This window comes from Castor canadensis, chromosome 7 (genome assembly GCF_047511655.1).
Source record: "Castor canadensis chromosome 7, mCasCan1.hap1v2, whole genome shotgun sequence".
In the NCBI taxonomy this organism is placed as follows: Eukaryota; Metazoa; Chordata; class Mammalia; order Rodentia; family Castoridae; genus Castor; species Castor canadensis.
The window spans coordinates 121,223,192-121,248,512 of record NC_133392.1 but is presented as its reverse complement, the minus strand read 5'-3'; the positions used below and the strand labels follow the sequence as shown (position 1 = coordinate 121,248,512).

The 25,321-nt window shown below is 38.5% G+C and overlaps 1 protein-coding gene across 1 annotated transcript in view; it reads left to right on the top strand.

The window, feature by feature from the left end:
• Zyg11a (zyg-11 family member A, cell cycle regulator) overlaps positions 1 to 25,175 on the top strand; it is a 36,380-nt gene extending 11,205 nt beyond the window's left edge. Inside the window, exons 4-14 of the mRNA XM_074079608.1 lie at positions 2,138 to 2,278; positions 4,955 to 5,131; positions 6,443 to 6,507; positions 7,968 to 8,067; positions 8,156 to 8,209; positions 11,863 to 12,024; positions 12,101 to 12,145; positions 14,720 to 14,914; positions 17,599 to 17,660; positions 18,014 to 18,111; positions 23,104 to 25,175. Of these exons, the coding sequence (XP_073935709.1) occupies positions 2,138 to 2,278; positions 4,955 to 5,131; positions 6,443 to 6,507; positions 7,968 to 8,067; positions 8,156 to 8,209; positions 11,863 to 12,024; positions 12,101 to 12,145; positions 14,720 to 14,914; positions 17,599 to 17,660; positions 18,014 to 18,111; positions 23,104 to 23,270 (1,266 nt within the window). The 3' untranslated portion in view covers positions 23,271 to 25,175. The remainder of the gene's footprint in view (positions 1 to 2,137; positions 2,279 to 4,954; positions 5,132 to 6,442; positions 6,508 to 7,967; positions 8,068 to 8,155; positions 8,210 to 11,862; positions 12,025 to 12,100; positions 12,146 to 14,719; positions 14,915 to 17,598; positions 17,661 to 18,013; positions 18,112 to 23,103) is intronic.
• Positions 25,176 to 25,321: the final 146 nt, after the last annotated feature.

Here is a 25,321-nt window from a genome sequence, read left to right as displayed (position 1 = left end):
GAGTAAGCCCATACATATTTCAGTTTTGTCTATTTTTTGAGATGAGGGGTATCATAATGTCGCCCAGCTTGGTCTCAAACTCCTGTACTTAATCAGTTCTGCTTTAGCATCCCAAGTGCTGGGACTACAGATGTGTGCCAACACACCCAGCTTATTCCTTCAGTTTTTTTTTCTACTTTTTTGGGAGCATGTAATGTTTATATAGTAGTCTACCCATGGCCCCTTGTTTTAGTCTTAGCTTTATGATTAAATACATTGAATACTTGCCCTAGTCGTCTCTTGCCTGTGTGCCTGTGTGAAACTATAGGTAGACCAGGTAGCCTTTTCAGAATGGGAAGGTGTGTCAGTATCCCCGAAATTTTCATTCAGTATTTTTTTTTTATAGTACTGGGATTTGAACTCGGGTCCTACACCTTGGGCCATTATACCAGCCCTTTTTTGTGATGGTTTTTTTTTTAAGGTAGGGTTTTGCAAACTTTGCCAGGGATGGCTTCAAACCACGATCTTCCTGATCTCTACCTCCTGAGTAGCTAGGATTATAGGCATGAGCCATTGTACCCGGCAAGTCTTTTTTTTTTTTAAATATCTGAATACTTGAAAGATAACTTGGCTAGATATAAAATCCTGGGTTTACTTTCTCTTTCCTTTCCCACCGTTACATTCCCTCTTGTATCCTGTCCCATCCACCCCATCCCATATCCCAGGGCTTCACACATGCTAGGATAACACTATTGCTTTTTTTTTTTTGTGTGTGTGTGTGTGGCAGTACTGGGGGTTGAAATAAGGGTCTTCCACTTGCTAGGCAAGTGTTCTACCAGTTGAGCCATGCCCTCAGCTCTTTTTTGCTCAGTTATTTTTCCAGTAGGGTTTCATGTTTGTGCTTAGGTCTGCCAGGGCTGTGGACTTCTGTTATGCTTCCTGAATAGCTAGGATGACAGGTGCACACCACCATGCTTTTTCAGTTGGGCTGATCTTGAACTGCAGATTTCCCAATCTGCTAGGGTTATAGGTATGAGCCATCTCTCCCAGCTCCCAATCCTTTTTTTTTTTTCCCCCAGTACTGGGATTTGAATTCAGGGCCTCATGCTTGTTAGGCACTCTATTGAGCCACTCCACCAGTCCTAATCCTTTTTGAATTAATTTTCAAGGATGACCTTGAACTCGAATTCCTCCTGCCTCAACCTCTCAAGTAGCTGGGATTATAGGCATGCTTCATCACACCTGGCTATTTTGATTTTTTTTTTCATTTTTGTGGTGGATTGGGGTTTGAACTCAAGGCTTCATGCTTGTAAAGCAGACTTCTACCACTTGAGCCACACCTCCAGTTCATTTTGTTATGGTTATTTTGGAGATGGGAGTCTTGTGAACTATTTGCCTGGGCTGATCCCAGATTGATCTCAACCTTCCAAGAAGATGTATTTTGATGTTTTTATTGGAGATTGTAAAGATTTTTTTGTCATTAAATTTTAGTGCTTTTGATCTAGGTCAGTTTCCCAGATATTCTGGTGAGGTTTTCTTTTTTTTTTTTTTTTAATAGCAGTGCTACATATTGAATCCAGAACCTTACACTTGCTGCAAATGTTAGATAGGTGCTCTACTACTGAGCTATGCCCCCAGCCCCTTGGTCTTCTTTTATATCTGGAAAGGTTTTTGGAAGGTAGTTAAAAATACTCATTTTTCCTACAGAAACCTCAATTGTATGTATATTGGATTTTTTTTTTTTTTTTTTGCAGAACTCAGGGCCTACCCCTTGAGCCAGTCCACCTGCCCTTTTGTGTGTTGGATTTTTTCAAGATAGGGTCTCAAGAACTATTTGCCCAGGCTGGTTTTGAACTGTGATCCTCCTAATCTCTGACTCTTTAGTAGCTAGGATTATAGGCGTGAGCCACTGGCACTCAGCTGAGGTCTTAATTATAATATAGGGAGATGGTAGTTAATTCTGATGTCACTGCTTTATCATTTTGTTAGATTAGCAGCAGCTTTATCTCTCTGGAATCTTAGAATTATGGCTAAATGAGAGCAACTTTGTAACCACCTGGAAGCTGATTGAACATCTATTCATATTGTTTCAAGCATTGGAGGCTCCAAAAGACTGTTCAGATAGATGACTGTTTTTAACATCATCTTCATTTTTCAGGTTGCTGGAGGAGCCAATATGAGTCAGATTTCAGAAGCACTGAATCGATACAGGAACAGGTCATGTTTTATGAAAGAAGCTCTCTACAGGCTCTTCACAGAGACATTTTCAGTGCATGTAACAATGCCTGCCATTTTAAAGGTAACTGTACCTCAGAAAGGCTGTTTTTATTATTACTTCTTACTTGGTTCAATTAATATCTGTTTATCAAACCACTACAATAACATGATTTTTTGTAGTTAAAAACAAATATAATAATAACTATACTTAGTTTTCTCTATTGTTGACTTCAGTAAGAGTATAACAACTACTGCCGTACAATGGGAATATTAATATTACTAACTCAACTGCCAAATTACCTCTTGCTTTGAACATCTGAATTTATGTGAAATCAATTTGAATCCAAAAATTTTTAGAATTTGGTCTGAGGAAGAGGACCATTGCATTATTTTATCTAAAATAGGAGTTACTAATCTTTTGATGGTGGCCAATGTACCATTTAAAGCATTTTATGGAGCCAGGGACTGGTGGCTCACATCTGTAATCTTAACTATTTGGGAGGCTGAGATCTGGAGGGTTACAGTTTGAGGCCAGTCTGGACAAATAGTTCTGCAAGACTCCATCTCCAAAATAACCAGATCAAAATGGATTGAAAGTGTGGCTCAAACAGTAGAGTGCCTACTTTTAAGCACAAAGCCCTGAAGTTCAAACCCTGGTCCCACCAAAAAAAGAAAAAGTATTTTATGGAACTGGGGGCATGGCTGAAGTGGTAGAGCACCTGCCTAGCAAGAGTGAGGCCCTGAATTCAAACCTAGTGCCACCAAAAGAAAAAAAAAAAGTATTTTATGAATAAAATTACCATTATTGCCAGGCACTGGTGGCTAGCTACTTAGGAGGCAAAGAACAGGAGGATCAGAGTTTGATGGCAGCACTAGTAAATAGTTCGTGAGATCTTGTCTCAATACAAAACAGGGTTGGTGGAGTGGCTCAAGTGGTAGAGTGCCTGCCTATCAAGCATAAGGCCCTGAGTTCAAATCCCAGTACCATAAAAAAAGTTACCAGTATTAATATAGCTGAACTTTGGTTTATGGCATAATAAATTTATTTTACATGTAATTAAAAGTATTGAATGGTTTGGGAAAGAAACTCCACTTTTTCATTAATTATTTTTCTTTTATATATGGATTTATTTTTAGAAAACTGCAGTTATGTAAAATTAAATGAGACACGAAAATGAAGTGTCTTAAAATCACAGATCTAGGGCTGGTAGAGTAGTTCAAGTGGTAGAGAGCCTGCTTAGCAAGTGTGAAGCCTGAGCTCAAACCCCAGTACCACCAAAAAAAAAAAAAAAAAAATCACAGATCTTTATTATTTGTAATTCTTTTGAGTTCCTTAAAAATACGGTTGCGCTGAGAATGTGCTTCAGGGGTAGAGTGGTTACATAGCAAGTGTAAGGCCTAAGTTCCATCCCCAGCTTGGGAAGAAAAAACAAAACCATAGAAATAAAAACTATTTCTTCAGCCTGAGCAGTTAATTTTATTTACAATGCAAGAGTAGTACTGAATAAAGAAAAAACTGTTTCTGCATTTCTAAATTACAGATAATGGAAAACCCTGAGAGCAGTTTGTCAACATACAGAAAAAGTCATTTTCCATAGCAAAAGCATGTGGGTGTCTGTCCCTGGGCATGCAGCTGCCAAGTGGGGGATTCTGGTCTCTTACAGTCGTGATGCACATCAGTGCTGGTAGAATGGCCTCTGAACTAGTTATCTCTGTTTGGAATAGAAAGCAGGTTACAGTGTCCTTAAATTTGGAGCAGGTTGGGTCTAAGCTTTAGAACAGTGTCTTATTTTGTTCTAGCTCTTCATCAGTTTAGCTTCAAATTACTTCTGTTCAAATTCTTAACTCCTGTTGGTGGGTTCATCCCATGTGGTTTCCCTCTTTTTCTTTTTTTTTTTTTCCAGTTTTGGGGTTTGAACTCAAGGCCTTGTGCTTGCTAGGCAGATATTCTTCCACTTGAACCATGCCCCCAGCTCTTGTATTTTTCTTCCCTTTCTCAGGAATCCCCTCTCCATTCCACCCCATCTCCATTTCCTCTGGTCTAAATCTGTCTAAGACCTGCCTAATGTGCTCTTTGAATGAAGATGACTTGTTACTAGGGTGTTTGTGCCCTTGATAAATACCTTGGGCACCATTTTCCTTACACCTCTTCTCTGATGCTTTTTTCAGTTTCATGTTTTGGCATCCTTCACAGTGTTTTTGGTATGGGATTTGTACTCTGCCTATACCTTGAGCCACTTCACCAGGCTTTGTGATGTTTTTTTTTCAAGATAGGGTCTCACAAACTATTTGCTTGGTCTGACTTTGAACCATGATCCTCCTGATCTTTGCCTCCTAGGATTACAGGTGTGAACCGGGCTCATAGTGTTATTTATTTAGATACCCCATTTCTCCTATAAGGCTTTATGGTAAGGAGTAAGGTATAAATCTTATTTGTGCTTTTTTGTTCCCTGAAATGCCTATCACAATACTTTGAGTGGAATAAGCTCAATAAATGATTATGGAATTAATTTCACAGATGAGAAGATAGGTGCCAAAGAAGGAACTTGGCCTGAAGTCACACAGCTAGTTAATGGCTGCATTTGGTTTAGAAGGTACTATTGCAATACCTTGATGTCCTAAAGAGTGAATGCCAAGGATGAGGAAAATCTGTTATTATCCCAATGAACAAAGGACTTTTACCAGCCCAAACAAACATAAAATAGAATAAGCAAATGTTAATGTTGTCACGTGCCACTAAAAACAAGTTTATCTTCAGCTTGTGGCTGTAGGAATGAGAAATCACCCACTGGACTTGCCAGTACAATTCACAGCCAGTGCTTGTGCCCTCAACCTAACACGTCAGGGGCTGGCCAGGGGAATGCCCGTTCGTCTGCTGTCAGAGGTCACCTGTCTGCTTTTCAAGGCCCTGAAAAATTTCCCCCATTACCAACAGGTAATTTAAATTGGATACTTAACTGTGATTTTCTTCTTTTTAACCTTAGGACAAATAAAGAAGAAATATATATTATTTAGTTCTGGTTTTTAATTCAGAGAGGGGCAGGGGAGAGAACAGGAGTTCAGGTTATAAAAAAAATAGGAAATATGGAAACATGTATTAACATTTCAGTATATCCTTACAGACTTAAAATTCTTGACCTTTACTCTATCCCATACATGAAAATTAGGTTGAATGGAATCATAGATCTTGATATAAAAGTTAAAACCATAAAACTTATAGAAGAAAACAAAGTATTCCTCAGTAAGTAAAGATATTTTAGGATACAAAAAAATACACATGGGAGTGGGGGTGTGGCTTACATGGTAGAGCAGTACTAAGTGGGAGGCCCTGAGTTCAATAATCCTCAGTCTCAAAAAAGAAGAAAAAACACGTCTGGGCTAGGGATGTAGCTCGGTGGAAGAGTGCTTGACTAGCATGTTCAAGGCTGTGCATTCAGTCTCCAGCATTGCAAAAGAAAGAAAGGAAAAAGGAAGGAATTCATCAAAATTAAAAGTTGTTTATGTACATAGTCAAAAATTTTTAAAGTGAAAAGGTAAGCTATAGACTGAGGAAAATGTTTATTTGGTCTCTGATCCAAAATATATTCAGAATACAACTTGGAGATATAAGGCTATAAAAAAGGTAAAAAGATTTAAACTCTTCCCCAAAGAATATATACAAGTTGGGCATGTGGCTCACACCTGCTGGCTCATACCAGCATTTAGGAGGCTAAGGCAGGAGGATTGCAAGTTCAAGACCAGCCTGGGCTACATAGGCTTACCCTAACTCAAAAACAAACAACATATATGTGTGTGTATTATTACATATGTGTATACATGTACACTGACAAATGAGCATGTGAAAAGATGCTCAATATCTTTAGTTATCAGGGAAATTCGACTTAAAACCACAGTGAGAGCTGGTCACCCTGTAATCCAGCTACTCAGGAGGCAGAGATCAGGAGAATCGCAGTTCAAAGCCAGTCCAGGCAAATAGTTGGAGAGATCTTATCCTGAAAAATCCCATCACCAAAAAGGGCTGTTGGAATGGCTCAAGTGGAAAAAGCATCTGCCTAGCATGCATGAGCCCCTAAGTTCAAACCCCAGTACTGCCAAAAAATAATTAAAAAAAAAGTTGTAGGATTGAATTGAAAACTTGGAGAGGGCTCAGTACACAGTGAGCTCTCAGTGATAAAAGCTCATTGGTAGCACTATCCAAATGGAGTATTGTATTTGCTCACAGTTATTTTTCTTTACTCCCTAAAAGTTACAGAAGAATTGTCTTCTCTCCTTAACGAATTCCAGGATTCTTGTGGATGTTCCATTTGACAGGTAAGTATAAATGAAATGTGTTTATTTGGTTCAGGCTGTTGACCACTGTCACTCTGAGCATTTTGGCTTTGGTTATTAGTTTAGCAAGGACCTTATCAAATGCTGAGGTAAGATGTCTGGGGAGAGGGCTCTCTTGAGCTTCTTCCACAGAGAAGTGGTTAGAGGTACCCTACATGCACGAGTTTTCCCTCATAGTGATTTTAGTAGCAGGCTGTGGGTAAGAACTGCATTCCAGAAATCCAAGCATGTAAGTTTGGGTTTTTTCTTTTTTTACATAAGAATTTTCATTTGTGCTGGGCACCAGTGGCTCACACCTATAATCATAGATACTCAAGAGGCAGAGATCTATTTGAAGCACATAGTTTGAGAGACCGTGTCTTCAAAAAAACCTATCACAAAAATGGGCTGATGATGTGGCTGAAGCATTAAGAGCACCTGCATACCAAGCATGAGATCCTGAATTCAAACCCAAGTGCTGCCAAAAACAAAACAAAACAAAACAAAAAAACCCAAGGAATCCTCATTTATGTAAGAGTCTCTTAAGAGGATTAGATATGTTTATAAAGTACCTCTAACAGTGCTTAGTATAAGTATTTTACTTGTAAAGTATTGTCACTCTTCTTATTTATCTTATTAATTACTTAATAACAATTTTAAAAATTGTCATCCTACACATTGTACAATGATTCCTTTTGAGGCCTTTGCAGTCTTCCAGCTTCATGAATTTAAAAATACTTGTAAGAGTTGTTGTAAAAGAGTAGAAAAAGTAAGCATAAGCTGATATAACAAAACCTCTGATTTCTGGGTCCTGGGTTGGTTGTAGTTTTTTTTTTTTTTTTTTTTATTGTTTTATTATTCATATGTGCATACAAGGCTTGGGTCATTTCTCCCCCCTGCCCCCACCCCCTCCCTTACCACCCACTCTGCCCCCTCCCTCTCCCCCCACCTCAATACCCAGCAGAAACTATTTTGCCCTTATCTCTAATTTTATTGAAGAGAGAGTATAAGCAATAATAGGAAGGAACAAGTGTTCCTGGTTGAGATAAGGATAGCTATACAGGGCATTGACTCACATTAATTTCCTGTACGTGTGTGTGGTTGTAGTTGTTAAACCTCTCTAGATGAGTGGTTTTTTTCTTTTTTTCCCTTGTGCCATTTTGACATTGTCTGCAATGCAGATTATAAATTATTACCTCAGTGGGAATTCCCTTTTTCAGAACTGGCTCAGTAGAGACTGAATGCTAAGAAATGAAGTTTTTCTTAGATCTGCTGGTCTTGTGTATTTTGCTCACAATTTTATTTGCATGTTCCTCTCCCAGTGTTTTCTCTTTTCAAAATGTCCTTGTATTCATAGCTAAGGGTTTGAAAATTTGAAAGTAACTTTGCTACAGGTTTCTTGGGTTTCTTCTCTCATGCCATCTAGAGATGTAATTGTGAGAAAAATCAATACTGCTTTTCAGGTTTGATGCTGCCAAGTTTGTTATGAGATGGCTCTGTAGGCACGAGAACCCCAAGATGCAAACAATGGCAGTGAGCATCACCTCCATTCTAGCCCTGCAGGTACGAATGTGATGTCTGCAGTCAGGATTTCACCCTTTCTAGTCTCCGTAGAGCTCAGACATTTCACTTTTGGCTTTTTTGCTTTTAGCTCTCACCAGAGCAAACTGAACAACTTCAAGAAGAGCTCTTCGTGGCAGTTAAGGTGAGTTGTTGAGTTAGTTGTCACTTTTAAAACCACTTTTTGTCGTTTCCCCCCCAGCCACCCACCCAGTATTGGAGTTTGAACTCAGGGCCTACACCTTGAGCCACTCTACCAGCCCTTTTTTGTGATGTTTTTTTTCTGAGATAGCGTCTCATGAACTATTTGCCTGGGTGTTGATCCTCCTGAACAGCTAGAATTAGAGGCGTGAGCCACTAGCACCCAGCAGTACTTTTTTGTAAAGAGTCTTTTTGAGATAGGGTCTTGCAAACTATTAGCCTAGGCTGGCTTTGAACTGTGATCCTGTTCTCTGCCTCCTGGGTAGCTAAGATTATAGGCATGAACCACCAGTGTCTGGCTTAAAACCATTTTTTTTAAATCAAAGTAATTTATGAATGCAGCTTAAAAATTTACATCATTCTAAAAGTCCTATTAAACTGAAAAATCTTTAAGACTTGTTCCCCAGAAGCAACTTTCTACTCTTATAACTATTTTCTTTTGGTATTTACCTCCACATTGTAAGTAAAATGTTTATGCTGCAGATTCCTCAGTTTTTGGTGTTATCAAGTGATTTTGTTGCTATGATAAACAGCATTATTTCCTCCCTAGTCTCTAACATATTTATATCACAGTTTGTAATAAGTCAGTGTTTATATCATGATCTTGATAACTTGCTCAGTAAAACATTTACACCAGTGTTTTATTTTGCATTTCTTTTATTTTAGAGGAGGTTTGAGTCTTTTTTTTTTTTTGTACTTTTTTTTGTCACTTGTACTTCCTATTTATTCATTGCCTTTATATGTTTGCTTTTGGGTTGTTGACTTTTTCTAATTTATAAACTTTTTTTACATTAAAGAAATGAGCTTTTGATGTTTTTTGCTTGTTTTTACTGTATTTTGTAGCATGTTTTGCCATACAGTAATTTTTTTTATCTTTATGTGGTTGAATTTATTATTTCATGCATCTGGGATTGATGGCAAATACTTGGAAAGTATTTCCCTACTCTGCAGAGTATTTTAGCAGATTCCTTGTGGTTTTGCTTTGATGGTACTGGAGTTTGAACTCAGTGCCTTGAGTTTGCTAGGCAAACAGAGTTAACTATTGGATTCAACAAGATGGGCTTCATTAGAAATCTTGTTTATGGGGCAGGTTATGGTGGCATATGTCCTGCAGGGCATGGTGACAAAAACCTGTTATCCAGCTACAGGAGAGACATAAGAAGGAGGCTTACAGTCCAATGCTGACTCCTAGCATAAATACGAGACTCTACCTGAAAAATAAAGTATCACAGTCCAAGGCTGGCTCCAATGGTAGAGAACCTGCCGAGTAAGCTGAGAGCCCTGAGTTCAAACCCTAGCACTGACAAAAAAAAAAAAAAGAAGAAGGAAGACAAAATTCTTGGTTATGCTATTCTAGTAGAGTGGTGGGCCAAAACCTGGTTGGAGTAGCATGATGAATGAAGAAGTGAGAAATGGAGAAAGCTTTTTGATACACTTCAGTAATATGGAAAGCAGCGAATTAAAGGACCTCATTTGGAGGGGTGGTGGAGTGGCTCAAGTGGTAAAGCGCCTGCCTAGCAAGCATGAGGCACTGAGTTCAAACCCCAGCACCACCAGCAAAAGCAAAAAAAAGTTAAAAGACCCCATTTGGGGGTCCATAGTCTTTTTCCTCCCTCAAGATGGATTACATTCAGACATAATTTTATGATTTTTTTTTATGATGATGGGAATATTTCTGAAACAACATAAGCTGGTGGCATAGACCAAACAAGTAATTTTGATACTGAATCTTTGTGCAGGAGTAAGATTGAGAGCAAAAGTGAAGATACTGGTTTTAGGTTGGAGTTGAAGGGAAGGTAGAGTACATTGATGCAAGTACAAGTAAGTTGGTGGGTTTTGTTAGGAAGAATGGCTAGTTCTCTGAAAAATGAGATGAAGTAATCAACAACTCAGGGAGCAAACTTATTGGGAAACATAGTAGCATGCCAGATATAGTTAATGCTGGTTTTAAATTTATGGGCAGGTATTGAAAGGAAGACCTATAGAGCAGGATCATTCTTGACATTCATGTTTTTGAGGAGGCATGATGTAGTCTGGTGATTAGGTTTTACTAAGGTAGGAGGTTGTAAAGCTGCTGGCAGTGGTAACAGTATTAGATGCAGAGAGAGTCAGCACTGAAGGCAATGCGATGGAGGAGGAGCACTGGAGTTCTTGGGGAAACGGCTTTAGGTAACAATACCAAGAGCTCAGTGCAGGCAGATGCGGCCCAGCTGCTTACTTGACTTTGGATAAATCTTTCTGTGCCTCAGATTCTTTATCTGAAAAGCTGGCATCAGCCAGGTGCCAGTGATCTCATTCCTGATAGAAGACATCCTCTGATTATTTTGGTGCTGTTATATTTTACATGTCTTTTCACTGGCTAGTTAAGTGAAAATGGTTTTATCTGTTTTCCTGCACTTATATACAGAAATATTCTATAAAATGGCAGATTGGAATCTGTTAGTGAACCAGTGATGTCTTGGTGTATGAAGCCATGAAGTTATAACACCTGTGTCATTCTCTAGCCCCAATGACTTGCATATGCTTCCTCTCCCCATTGTCCTGGTCCCCATTCCATACTTGACTGTGTATCTTCTTTTTCTTGTGGTCTCAGTTTATATACTGTCTTTATATGAAGGCTTCCTTCTCTCACCCTTTATAAAGTAAGTTCTTAGGCTTTTATGTATTTCAGACCATTTGCCAAAACTCAGAAATCGTTTCAGTTGAGAAAAATCAACTTTTTTTAACTGCCTCCCTTACAGATGATGTTAGCTGAATGTTCTGGGGTTTTTTTGTTGGTTTGTTTTGGGTTTTGGCTGCACTGGGGTTTGAACTCAGGACTTTGAGCTTGCTGGGCAGGTGCTCTACCACTTGAGTCATACTCAAGCCCTGAATATTCTTTGTCAAGAAAAAATGGAATAGCTGATATATAGTTGATAATGAGTTTTATTGCAAAGAACCAAGAACTGAATTAAATGCTTATTATACTTTAAATTCTGTTTTTGTGGTGCTACAGATCAAAACCAAGGCCTTACACATGCTAGACAAGCACTCTACCACTTGTACTATGTCCCTAGCCTCAAATTTTAATTTTTTCTCTTTATAAAATTCTAAGTGGTGGGGGAAGGGGGGATAAAGAAGAATGATGGAGAGGGTGAGTTCAATTATGATACACTGTAAGAACTTTTGTAAATGTCAACAGCGTACCCCCAGTAGAACAACAGTAGTTAAAAAAAAACTGCAACTATAATTTATTTTATAGAAAGAAAACAGATCATGCGGTGACTCATGACTTTAATCCTAGCTATTTGGGAGGATCGTTGTTTGAAGCCAACTGGGACAGTTATATAGACTCCATCTGCAAAGTGACTGGAGGTGTGGCCCAAGCAGGGTAGTGTCCCTGCTTTGCAAGTAGAGAACCCTAAATTCAAACTCCAGTCTCTCTCTCTCTCTCTCTCTCTCTCTCTCTCACACACACACACACACACACACACACACACACACACACACAGAACTTGGGTTGAGAAATGTAGTTTGATTCTAAAGCTCCTCTTTGTTCTCCCTATACTGGAGTGAGTCAGTCATGAGGGCATCTAACTCTGTCTTTTTGGTTTTTAGGAACTTCTAACAATAGTGAAGCAAAAGACTACTGAGAACTTAGATGATGTCACCCTCTTGTTTACTCTGAAAGCACTTTGGAATCTTACAGATGAGTCTCCGGCTGCCTGCAAGCACATTATTGAAAATCAAGGGCTGGAGATCTTCATCCAAGTCTTAGAGGTGGGAAGACAGGATTTGCGTTTATATGTAAAGTTCTTTTCTTCATGATGAAGTAACCTGTTTGTTCTTTCGACAGACTTTTTCAGAGTCCCCTATACAAAGCAAAGTACTTGGTCTTTTGGTAAGAGAAATTGTTTTGAATTAATTTTATTACTTAAAGAAAACTAACACTTGTAGTACCTGCTACATGTTAGGCACTGTTGTAAGCAGTTTACATGTTTTTAAACTTATTTAATCTTCATATTATCCTCATAAAGTAAATACCACTGCATATGAGTTATCTATTGCTGTGAGCACATGACAGCTTAGTGACTTAAAACAATTGCTGTTGTATTTACTTAAGAATCCATGGGTGCCAGGCATGGTGGCACATGCCTGTAATCCCAGCACTGGGGAGACTGAGGCCAAAGGATTGCAAGTTCTAGGCCAGTTGAGTTACATAGTGAGAACAGTCTCAAAAAACAAAACACAAACAAAAATCTGGGTGAACAGTCAGCTTAGTTCTACAGGTGTGGGTACACTCATGGCTGCAGTCACCCAGTTGCTTGACTAGGGATGGATGGTCTAAGATGGACTGACTCTTTTCAGTTTCAACCTCTATTTATGACAGGTTTGCTAATGTCTAATTGGCCAAAGCAAGTTATTTGGTTAGGCTGAACTTAAAGCCTGTATAATCCCTTTATGGGAGGAGAAGCAGAGTCCCATAGCTAAGCCGTGGGGTGGGGGGTGGTGGGCGGGCGGTGGTATGGGGAAATATATACACAGGGATAGGAAAAATTGTGCCATAACTGGACTCTGAGGCTTTATAAATGTATCATTTATCCTAAGTCACCAGTTTTTTTAAAAAAAATTTCTTTGTTCAGCTGGACATCATTGGCTCATGCCTGTAATCCTAGCTACTCTAGAGGCAGAGATTAGCAAGTGTGAGGCCCTGAGTTCAAACCCCAGTACCACCAAAAAATAATTCTTTATTCATATTTCTGTATTGCCTCTCAATTAGGATATTGCTTACTTGGGAAATTTCTTTGCTTCCTGAAGAAAACGATTTAGAAAAAGTAATGAAAACATACTGTAAACATGTTTGTCATGCAGGGTGTAGTGGAAGTCACAGATGCATGAAATGTATCAAGCTGAGAATACCTATAACTTTGAAAGGTGGTGTTAGGCCTGTGTACAAGTAGTTCTCTCATTTAAGATTGCCTCTGGTTGGGCTGGCAGAATGGCTCAAGTGGTAGAGTACCTACCGAGTAAGCTGGAGGCCGTGAGTTCAAACCCCAGTACTGCAGAAAAAAAAAAAAAAGATTACAAAAGCCAATGAACTCCTTGAAAATGAGGACTTGACCAATGCACTATATATGTATGAAAGTGTCACAGTGAATCCCATTTAATTTGTGAAATTAATCTATTGATCATTACAGTGTTTTGGGGGGGTTTGAACTGTGGACCATGTCCTAATTTAAAAATAAACAAGGGAAGGGCTGAGGTGCTGGTCAAGTGCAAAGCCCTGGGTGCAAACCCCAGTACTGCCAAAACAAAACAAAACTGAGTGAGGGCTGTGCCATATCCTCTTTGTACATCTAGCACATATAGGACTTAGAACAAAGTAGATGTGAAAGCCCTCACAGAGAGGAATAAATAAGGATTAGAAATCTGGAAGAAGCAGAAGAGTCATGAGAAAGGTGCTTGCTTAGCAAACATGAGGCCCTGAGTTCAAATCCCAGTACTACCTCAAAAAAAGGAGGTAGGGGACCAAGGTCATTTTTGGTTAGAGAAACTATAATTAACTGATAGGGTAGTGTAGGTCTATAATCCCAGCTCCTTGAGATTGAGGTGGAATCGGGAGGATTACAGGGTTGAGGGCAGCCTGGGCTACATAATGAGACCTTGTTTCAACAAAACAACTAGAAAAAAGCAATCATTTGAGGAGCACTGTAAAACAGAACACTTAGAATTTGGGGAGAAGGTGGGAAAGAGAAAAGCAATGGAAAATAATACCAAAAAGTTAGACTGAAGGCTTTGTAGCTCATATAATGATGGGAATCTGGGCAGCCTTTAGCAGCTGAGCAAGAAACTGACAGAGTGAGGGAACCTGGAAGTACATACTCCCCAGTGGAGCCTCCTGATGAAATTGCAGCCTGTGAGATCTCAGAGTAGAGGACCCAGTGCAATCATGCCGAGATTCCTGTCCCATAGGAAGTGTAAGATAGTGACTGCTATTATTTTAAGGTGCAATAGGTGATAAAATAAATACTATACTACTTTCTTTTCAATGTTACTGTTAAACTTCTAGATAATGTAAAATCTAGCAGGTTCCTAGTAACGTTCAGTATTGGAGACTGGCCTAGATTTGCACTCAGTTCAAGAAGTTATCAGCCATGTGAACTTGACACTTCAGTCTTCCTGAGTGTTAAGTTTCTTTGTAGGATTATTTTAAAGAATAAATAAGAGGTAAAGCATATAAAAATATATTTACTTTCTAGCACGGTGCCTGCCATGTAGTAAGTGCTTACTTAGAGATGTGGTCATGCTCACATTGAAGGGTGGTGTTTGGGTATTTGGCTAAGTTGAAAGTTGGGGGGATGGGAGTAAGTGTTGGAAATGTATCTGAGGTGAGCAGTAGGAAAGGGAGACGAGCAAGTTCCTGCTTCTCTCTCTCCTCCTGTTCCTGATGTTCTCTGATCCCTCCGGCCTATAGAACAACATAGCAGAAGTCAGAGAGCTGTCTCCCAAGCTGGTCACTGAAGACGTGATGAAGCATACCAGCAGTTTACTCCACAGCAAGGACATAGAAGTGAGCTATTTCGCTGCAGGTGTCGTAGCCCACCTGACATGTGATAAACAGCACTGGCTCTTCCGTGACCTGCAGAGGAATGCTCTTCTCCAGGATTTGGTACAGGAACCATTATTCAAAAATTCTAGAGTAATCTTTTTCTTCAGATAACTCAATCCTAAGAGTTTTAGAAATATGTGACTATTGTGAAAGATGGGGAAAATGCAGGAAAATGTAAAGAGTTACACATGCGTATAGTTGGGTATGGCTTATTCCAATCCTCTTTCCCACTTTCAGTTCTTTTTCAAAAGCATTTCTTTCAGGCCAGGCATAATGGTGCACAGCTGAAAGCCCAGCTACTCAGAAGGTTGAGGCAGGAGGATTGCAAAAGAAAAAACCCAAAACTATTTCTTTTGGTATTTACCTCCATATCTAAGTAACACATTATGTTGCTGTTCTTGATTCTGTTATTTTTAGGCATCTCTCAATTCTCCCATATTGGGAAGTAAACATTACCTCAGTGTCCCTATGCACACGCTTTCCTATACTCCACTATAAATCCTTTCAATATATTCAGGCATATTCTATCCACCTCACCTTCTCAGAGCCTTCTGTGTTTGTTCTGTCTGGTTTGCTTGCTTTGCATATCTGCTGTACCTTTGTTGTTGGCATCCTACAGTATTCCTTTACTATTACGCTGGGGATTTCCTTTGGTTCTTTAGTATTGCATTCCCTGGTTTCTTTTTTTTTTTTGGTGCTGGGGACCGAACTCAGGGCCTTGCACTTGCCAGGCAAGCGCTCTTCCACTGAGCTAAATCCCCAACCCCCATTCCCTGGTTTCTGACTCTCTTGCTGCTTCTTGGCTTAGTCCCTTTTTTGTTCCTTCCCTCATTTTAAGTATCCTCCAGTAGAGGTGGAAAAAAAAGTGAGAATTTACCACTTTTAAAAGGGCTTTATCTTCCTCTCAGACTTAGTTGGTTAAATAGTTGGGTTTAGGGTTTTAGCTTTGAAGTTTTTCCTTCAGCATTATTAAGTCTTTGCCCTGTTCTCTTTTGCTTCTCAGTTTTGCTGATGTAAAGTCATGTGCAAAGTTTTTTTGTTTGTTTTTTGAAGCTTTAAGATCTCTGTCCTTAATGCTCAGAAATCAGTGATATGCCTTGATAAGGGTTTGTTTTCATGTATGGTCTCAAGTGTTTGTCACTTGGAAGCTCTCCTCCTTCCCTTCTGGTGACTTTGTTATTTCATATTTTTTAACCCTCTATTTTTTTGTTTTGTTTTTGTTTTTTTGGTGGCAGGGTAATTGGCCTGCTCAGACTCACTCATCTTTTCTGATGTCTTCTAACTTGTCTGTCTTAATCTTAAATTTCCTTATACTGAGGTTTGAACTCAAGCAAGGCCTTCACTTTGAGCCACTTTACCAGCCCTATTTTTGTGATGGATTTTTTTGAGATAGGTTGCCACTGGCACCCAGTGAAACCTCTTTTGGACTTTGCATTTCTTCTGTTACATTTTCAAGAACTCTTGTGTTCTTTGTGTGCTTTTGAAAATACATCCTGCTGGGTGCCAGGGGCACACATTTATAATCCTAGCTACTTGGGAGTTTGAAATCAATAGGATTGAAGTTTGAGGCCAGCCCAGGCAAATAGTTCTAGAGACCTCCATCTTCAAAATAACCAGAGCAAAATGGACTGGAGGTGTGACTCAAGTGATAGAGCACCTGCCTTGCAAACAAGAAGCCCTGAGTTCAAACCCCAGTCCCACAAAACAAAATAAAAACAAAAAGAAAATAGCCTTATGCAGATGAGTGGAATTTGTCAGCTCTGGGCTTCACTACAGAGGGATCTGGATTAGATGTCTTTCACAAAGATTTTGGACCTTTTGTCCTAAACTGGTTGGAGCTTACATGAACAATCTCCTATTTTCCTGCATGAAAACTAAGCTTGGTGTTACCTCAAAGCCCACTGAAGAAAGAGAGTGGGAACAGGGAAATCTCTTAGCATTTAGATTTTTAGTTTACTCCCCTCTTTTTAGCATGGTTCTCTCGCTCTTCATTGTTAATGGAGTTGCCTAGCCCAGAAGTCTTTGTTAAGGGATAGCAAAGGATAACTAAGGGGTTTTGATCCCTTAATCCTTTCAACCAACCTCCTGTTTTCAACCCTACCTCTAATTTTACTTTGGAAGGTATCTGGTATGCCAAAATTTTAAGTTCCTTTAGGGTTCTAGTCTGTTGGTTTGTTTGTAACCTTGTCCAGTGCTACTTACGTTAAACCAGTTACCATTTCTTCATCTACTTTGTTCTCTATGTGTTTACTTCTGTTTCAAACTGTTTTTACTATTCTGTAATGGGACTGAAGGAAGGAGTATAGATTAATGCATGCTTAGCTCACTACCTTTAAAAAGTAGCCTATTTATTCGAGTGGTAGAGTGCTACTTAGCAAGTGCAAAGCCCTGAGTTCAAACCCCAGTACCACCATTGATAACAAAATTTTTTGGTTTTGTTTTATTTGTTTGTGGTGGTGCTGGGGATGGAACCCAGAGCCCAAAACCAGGTAAGTGCTCTACCATTGAGCTTTTACATCCCCAGCCCTTCCTTGCATTTTTCCCTACATGACTTTGTTCATATATTCTACATATGTAATAGTTACCTAATAGATAATTTGCAAGTAGGGATAGCTAATATTTTCAGAATTTATATTTCAGATATTTGTTATTATAAATGACATGAAAGTAGTTTATTATGATATTTTTAAAATAATGGAATATAATACTAGAATCTTGGTTTCTCCCTCTCTTTTGGAGTATAGCATGCAACCATCCAGAATTGGCCAAGTTCAAGTTGTACAATGTCAGCATTGGTGACTTACAGGTAATTTAATGATGTGGTACGTAAGGCTTGCCCTTAGCATACCCCATGATAAATACTAGTTTCAATTAGCTTTATATTCAAATCCTTCTTCTTTTCCATGATACTGTAAAAATCTGAAAAGCTGTTAAGACCCAGTTCTCATCTATGGAATGAGGCTGACTGTGAACGCTAGAAGATGAAATGAGATACTAAACATAATAGTGTGTCTGACATTGAATGCAGTTTCTTAAGTGATAGATCCCTATGTATGCTGCATAATGCATCTGTCTCAGTGAGGAACTGACTCTGGGGAAAATGTTGAAAATTATTTTTATATCCTTGAGTTCTGAAATAATATCTTCTTTTTTTTTTAGATCTTTCAAGGCATTTTTCCCACTCCTTGGCAACTTCTCTCAACCAGAGGTTCAACTCTGGGCATTATGGGCTATGTATCATGTCTGCAGTAAAAACCGTATGTATTCAACATATACACAGCAGTAGTTTTTCAGCTGATAGTTTTATTTTCTGATTTTTGACAAATTGTTCACCTGTGTCCTGAATTTGCCTCTTTTTAAAAAGAAAGTGAAAAATTTTACTAGTTTAAAAAAATGCTGTTGGAATTAGTAATATGTTTGAGAGTGACATCTGGCAGTTTAGAAAATACAAGTTGCACCTACTCCTGTCCCCCACAGGCAAGCACTGATGAATAATTTGATAGCTATCCTTCTAGCTACTTTTCTACATATGCTATATTTAGTATATGCTGTTAATAAGCATAATATTTTAAAATAAAAATGGGCTCATTCTGGGCATGCTCTCCAACTGCTTGCTGTTTGCATTCAGCACCACTAACACTCTTCTCCCTCCCTCCTCTCTTAATGACTTTAGTATATTCTTTTTTAGAATTTAAAAATTTTATTAGCATATGTTAGTTGTACAAAGTGAGGGGTTTCATTGTGAATTTCTATGCATGAATATAATGTACTTTTACTGTATTTACCTCTCTACCACTCTTTCTTACCCCTCCCTGCCAACTACTAACATTCTTACAATAACATATGGAGCTGCTGCTTTTTAATGGTCTGTGGGAACTTAGGAGATCAGCAGTCAGATGATTTTTCAGGAAGAGTAAATACTTTTGCATATTTTGCTGCTTGAAATTTTCTTTCCAGGGGCTCGGGCATTGCTCAAGTGGTAGCATGCCTGCTGCCTGCTTAGCAACATGAGGCCCTGAGTCCAAACTCAGTACTGTCAATTAAAAAAAAAAAAATTCTGTGGTAGTGGGGCTTGAACTCAGAGCCTACACTTTGAACCACTCCCTTTCTTTGTGAAGGGTTTTTTTCAAGAAGGAGCTCGAGGACCATGCCTGGGCTGGCTTCGAACCATGATCCTCCTGATCTTTGCCTCCTGAGTAGCTGGGGTTATAGGCGTGAGCCAACAACACCCAGTAAGAATTTTTATTTATATCCTTTCCTCAGGATTATTGTAAAAATTTTGCTTTTTTACTAGGTACAGTGGCACACATCTGCAGTCAAAGCCCTTGGGATGCTAAGGCAGGAAAAAACCGCAAGTTTGGGCTGGTCTGGGCTACATAGCCAGACCCTGTCTCACCAGAAAAAAAAATACTGTTATAAAAAAAAGGCACCTATTTGCTAGAAAACCCAAAAGACAACTTTCAGATTAGATATTTAGCATCTTGACTATACATAATGTAAATGTATAAAAACCCCAGTTTTTTTGTCTGTCATTTTGGTGTGGTGCTGGGATCAAACCCAGGCCCTTACACAGGTCGGGCTATCTCCCAGCCTTAGTATTTTTAATTACAACAGAAGTAAGTATAGTAACAACTAGAATTTGAGCACTAACTGTTATGCCAAGCAGTATTTGAGTGACTCATTTAGTCTTGATAATGCCCTATCAAATGCCATATTGGCATTCGAACTCAGGGCCTTGCACTTGAGCCACACTCCCCAGCCTTATTTTTTTTTTTCCTTAGTTATTTTGCAGGTAGGGTCTTTATTTATTTATTTTTTTGGCCTGGGGCTGTCCTCAAGCCACAATCCTCCTCTATCTATGGCTTCTCACATAGCTGGGATCACAATTGTGACCACCATGCCCAGCTTTTTTGTTGAGATGGGGGTCTTGCTAATTTTTACCCCTCCTGGCCTTGAACTGGGATCCTCCTGATCTCCATCTGTCAAATAGCTAGGTTTACAGGTGTAAGCCACTGCACATGGCCAAGAGGTAGCACTATTTAGCTTGCTCAGAGTTTCTTCATTATGAATAAAATGATTTATGTAGTGTTTTTTTTTTTAAGAGGGGACATTATTTCTAGGCTTTTGCTATTACAAATATGAGTTCAAAAAATGATGACATACACATGTGTACACACATTATATATTTGACAAGAAAGATGTACATGTGCTATAATGTGGTAGTTAAAAAAACAGACCCCAGAACCACACTACCTATTCTCAGGTTCTGCCATTTACTAACTTGCGAATTGAGCAAATTACTTCACTTCTGTGCTTTAGTTCCCTCAGCTAACTAGGTTATTAAAGATACTTAGTGAGTTCATATTTGGGAAGCATTTAGAACAGTGTTTGGCTGATAGTACAATAGTTAGCATTTATAGAGCATAGTGTCAGTACTAGCACAGTACAAAGATTTTTGTTAAATTGATCATTTTGCAAGTGTGTGAGTTAATGTGCAGAATCCTTATAGATAATAGGTATTGCTAATTTACTTATTTTTTGGTAGTTTGGGGGACTGAACCCTAGAATCTTGCTCGTGCTAGGCTATTACCATACCAGTAAGCTGCAACCCCAAGCCCAGTTTCCCTACCTTCTTGAAATGCAGTGTTAATTGAACTTTTTGATTTTGCCAGTCTAATGTGATAGTTTAGTTTATACTTCTTTTAAGTGAGGATAGTCATTTTTTTTGATGAGTCACTTCCTTTGTCTGTTGATACCTTTTGTTTGCTTTTTGTGTTTTTGATTAGAAGGAACTCTCTATGTGGTCTGTGTTATGTTCATTGTGTTTATTAATCTTTTGTAATGTGGACTTTGGATTTCAGGTCATGGTTACATTTCGGTTATAAAAGAAGTCTCCTGTTTTCTTGTGTGATTTCATTTTCTTTAAATGTTTGGTCTATTTGGAACTTTTCTTGATATGTGGTTTGAATTATGTATATAACTTAATTTTTTTTCTACATTGCTAATTTTTCACCCTATATAGTCTTCTATTAAATAATCTGTATTTTCCCTACTGGATTTTTCTGGTCTATTTTTAAATATCTGTTGTATCATGTGTTTTCTCCTAATTGTTCTAACTTGGTGTTTAGCATCATACTTTAATGTCTGAAAGGAGTAGCACACTTCTTGGAATTCTTTATTTATGTTGACTCTTTTTTCTTATATATCTTTCATAGCAACTGTAGACTTATCTTTTCAGGTTCTCACCCGAAAGCAATCCTTTTGGTATTTTTATTAGTATTATGTTAAATTTATAAATCAACTTAAGGGGAATTCCTATCTCCATGATTGAGTCTTTCCATTCAAGAACATTAATCAATATATTTTAGTCCTACCTTGTTTAAACTTTTCTTTTTTGAGACAGTCTCACATATAGTCCAGGCTGGCCTCAAATGTGAAATCCTCCTCCTACGATTACAGGTATGTACCGCCATGCCTGGCTGTTTTTATATTATTCTTTTTTTTGCACTAGGATCAAACCCATAACCTTGTGCAAGGCAAGTGCTTTACTACTGAGCTATACCTCCAGGACTGGACGTTACACAGTCAGTGCTTTTTTTAGCTTACCTAAATGTTAACCATTTTCTTTGCTCACCATTGCTTCCTCTTACCCCCTTCTTTTTCTGAATTTGAGTTTTGATAGTTGGTTAGTGATTAAAAAGTCTCTTTAACTAAAATATATTGGTCCCTCACCCCACTGTTACTATTAAATACCTGGGCATAGAATGACAGTTATTTTCTTTTAGCATTGGACAGATATATAAAGATTTCAATTTTCTCCTATTGCTATTGTGCTCTGCTGTCAGCCTAATCATATCATCATTCCTTGATGAGTAACTGGTTTTTGGGTTCCTTTATGGGTTTTGGCTTTTTTTTGGCTGATCTGCAGCTTTAACTGCATTTTATCTGAAGGTGGCTTTATTTTTATTCACTTAGAGAGTTTCCTTAATTTAGGAATTTGAGATGTTACCCTTCCCCCATTTTCTCTGTTTTTTTCTTGTGGAATTTCTTTTAGACATGTATCTTCTTTGCTGCTGCTTTTTTTTTTTTGGCACCACGGTTGAACTCAGGGCCAACACCTTGAGCCCCATTCCACCAGCCCTTTTTGTTCAGTATTTTCAAGACAGGATCTCGTGAACTATTTACCCTCATTGGCTTTGAACCTCAATCCTTCTGATCTCTGCCCCGATGTAGCTAGGATTATAGGCATGAGCCTATAATGGATTCTGTTAAAATCCATTTTACACTGAATTGACATGTCTCTTCAGCATAGTTTTTTTATTTTCTCCTTGAAGTACTCCAGAGGTTTTCCTAGACTTGGGCTGATTTTCATATTTTTTTAGAAACATTCAGGTAGTATAAATTGGGACTGTGGACATGAATCCTCAGCAAAGACTTCTACTGTACACCCTAGAACCTGTACCATAACAGAGGTCTTCATCTTCTGCTTCTCTTATCTAGTCCTTTGGAGGGGCCAGCCTGAGTTTACTTCTATTCTTTCATTCTGGCTCCTGGACAATTCCTGTACTTTGTAAATTCTATTGTGCATTAAAAAAATTTTTTTTTAAGTACTGGGGTTTGAACTTGGCCTGGTAGGTAGGAGCTCTAACACTTGAGCCACACACCAGAGCCCTAAGATAATTTTGTATCTTTTTAAACATTTTTGTTAGCATATATTAGTTTATAGGGGTGTTCACTGAGGTATCTTCATATGCCTACAGTGTATCTTGCGTAGGTTCATTCCCACCACCATTCTGAATTTTTTTTCTTGTGTCAGTACTGGGGTTTGAACTCAGGGCTTTGTGGTTCCTAGGCAGATGGTCTCCTAATTGAGCTACACCCACAACCCTAAATTTTTTAAAAACATTTTTAACCAGGATGTGGCATTTTTGGTTCAACATACTGCATGAATTTAAAATGTGTATTGTTTATGCAGTAAAAGAAGATTGCTCCTTTTTATTAAAGATTAAGGATGCTTGAAGCAGAATAATTTAGAAAGAAATATACTAAATTATCTGTTTTCTCACCATATAAGTCAAGCATTATCTAAGTTTTGACAAATTTCTCTAGAATTAACTCATTTTATCTGTTAGTTTCTGGGCCAAAAGGCTTAGGGCTTTGTACTTTTTTTTTTTTAAGTGAATGTGGTGAATTGTTAATATTTAAAATACTAGTTGTCCATGGAGTTTCACTGTTTGATTTTCTTTCAGCCAGCAAATACTGCAAAATGTTAGTAGAAGAAGAAGGATTGAAGCTTTTGTGTGATATCCAGGAGCACAGTAAGGTGAACCCCCAAGTGCAGCAGATTGCAGCTTCCATTCTAGAGGACTTTAGGATGCATTTTATAATCATCGGAGGCTCCCATTCTGGCAAATAGCCTTTTTAACCTAAGGTGCTTCTGAGATGTGTTCTGCTCCTCCACTACAGTTCTTCTGCCCTGTCAGTAATTGATTGTTCATACTAGTTGTTTGAGTTGTGAATTAGCTGTCTCATTGGCCTTTTCTTGTTTATTTTCTGTGTTACAAAAAAGTTGGATTTGACCCGGGTGCTGGTGGCTCATGCCTGTAATCCTAGTTACTTAGGCAGAGATCAGGAAGTTCATCATTCAAAGTCAGCCTGGGCAAATAGTTTTTGAGACTGTATCTTGAAAATACTCAGTACAAAAATGGTCTGGGAGGGGGAGGATTCAAAAAAAAAAATGGGCTGGGGGAGTGGCACAAGTGGTAGAATGCCTGGCTATCAAGTGTAAGGCCCTGACTGAGTTCAAGTCCCAATACTGCCAGGAAAAAAAAAAAATTGTATGATAACCATAATCCCAAATCCAGTTAGAATTATTCTGGAGACACACCTTCAGTAATTTTGAAAAACCAAACCACAGGCACTGGGAAGACATGGAAGCTTGTGTTGCAACATCTGTACCAGTGTTCTCTGGCCATGAACAGTTTTGGGGAGAAAGTACCTGTTTACTCTAAAAGATAAAGGAAAGACCTATAGGGAGGCCTTGGTATTTATGTTAAATTTTCTCAGTTGTTATTCCTGGTTATGTGAAGCTACCAGAAAAGAAGTACATGAAAAAAGATGAAAAATATATACTTATAAATGTTTTTTGGAAGGAAGACCTCTGCTGGTAGGGAGGGGGAGAAAAGTTTTTAATAAGATTTGAGAGGTGGAAGGAAGAGAAACATTTTTATAATTTTTATCTTTGGCTTTTTTTCCTGCAACATGACAAATTCGGCCAAATGGTATAAATTGTGTGTGTATGGGCATAGTGGGCCATGGGCCTAAGAATAGTGTTCAGAGGAACGAATATATGGGAATTGTTTAGTTTGAACTAGGAAGAAGAGGTTAGAAAACAGACTTTGTAAAACATTTCCATGGTTGCTCCTACTCAGTGTGGAGACAAAAAAGTGGTCTGAGAAGCAGCTTCACTATGATAGATCTGCAAAGCTGTTGTGAAGAACAGAATATGAACATGTTTTGTCATTCATCTAAGTTCTCAAAGAACAAAAGTAAGTTCCTGTTTGATATTAGACTTTTGAGTTTTAGTTGGCTTGGTCCATACTTATGCCATTCTTGAGAATTAGATGAGGAAGAAGCTCATTTTTAGTTATCCTAAACCATGTTCCAAACTATTACTCACCATGGTCGTCCTACATAAACAGTTTGTGACCAAGTCCTTCCAGAGTCCTTAAATTGTATTATGTTTTCTCTCACCCACTCTCTGCATGATTCTAAAAAGGGTCTTTTACTTTTCATACCTTGGGTTGCAGTACCTTGGAGCATTGTGTTACCAGATAACTAGAGGTATATCATGAGGCAACCTGGGTAGAATAGAAAGAACAGAGCACTGAAGCCCTTTACAGACATGTGAATGCCAGCTCCCCACCCTCCCCTTTAATTTCACTGTGTCATCCTCTAGCCTATTAGTCTTTTAGGCTCCGTTCCAGTGTTGCTTGCCCATTTCCCTACTCTCCCTTCCTTCTCAGTGCTCCTGAAGACCATTAAAGACCTTGCTGCCACCCACACTATAGTCTACAAAAGGCAAAATCACAACAGTGATTTTGCTTGGTCCTCACAAAGACATGTTCATTCAACATAAGGACTTTAACAATCTTCACAACAGATTAATTTTGCGGGTTTAGAGGCTGAGGCCTAGAAAGGTTAAATAGTTGGTACTTAGTTATACAGTAAGTAATTGGCAAAGATCTGGGGATCTGCAGTGACTTCTGATACTTTTGCTCAGCCAGTACCCATGATTCATTCTCTCTTATTCAGAGGAAGAAATGAGGGATTTTATATATATATATAAATATATAAAAATAAATATATATATTTTTTATATATATATATGTGTATATATATAGCCTCTTGCTGTGTCTAATAAGCTGCTGATCACTGAGAGGCAGAGATCAGGGCCAGAGAGCCAAC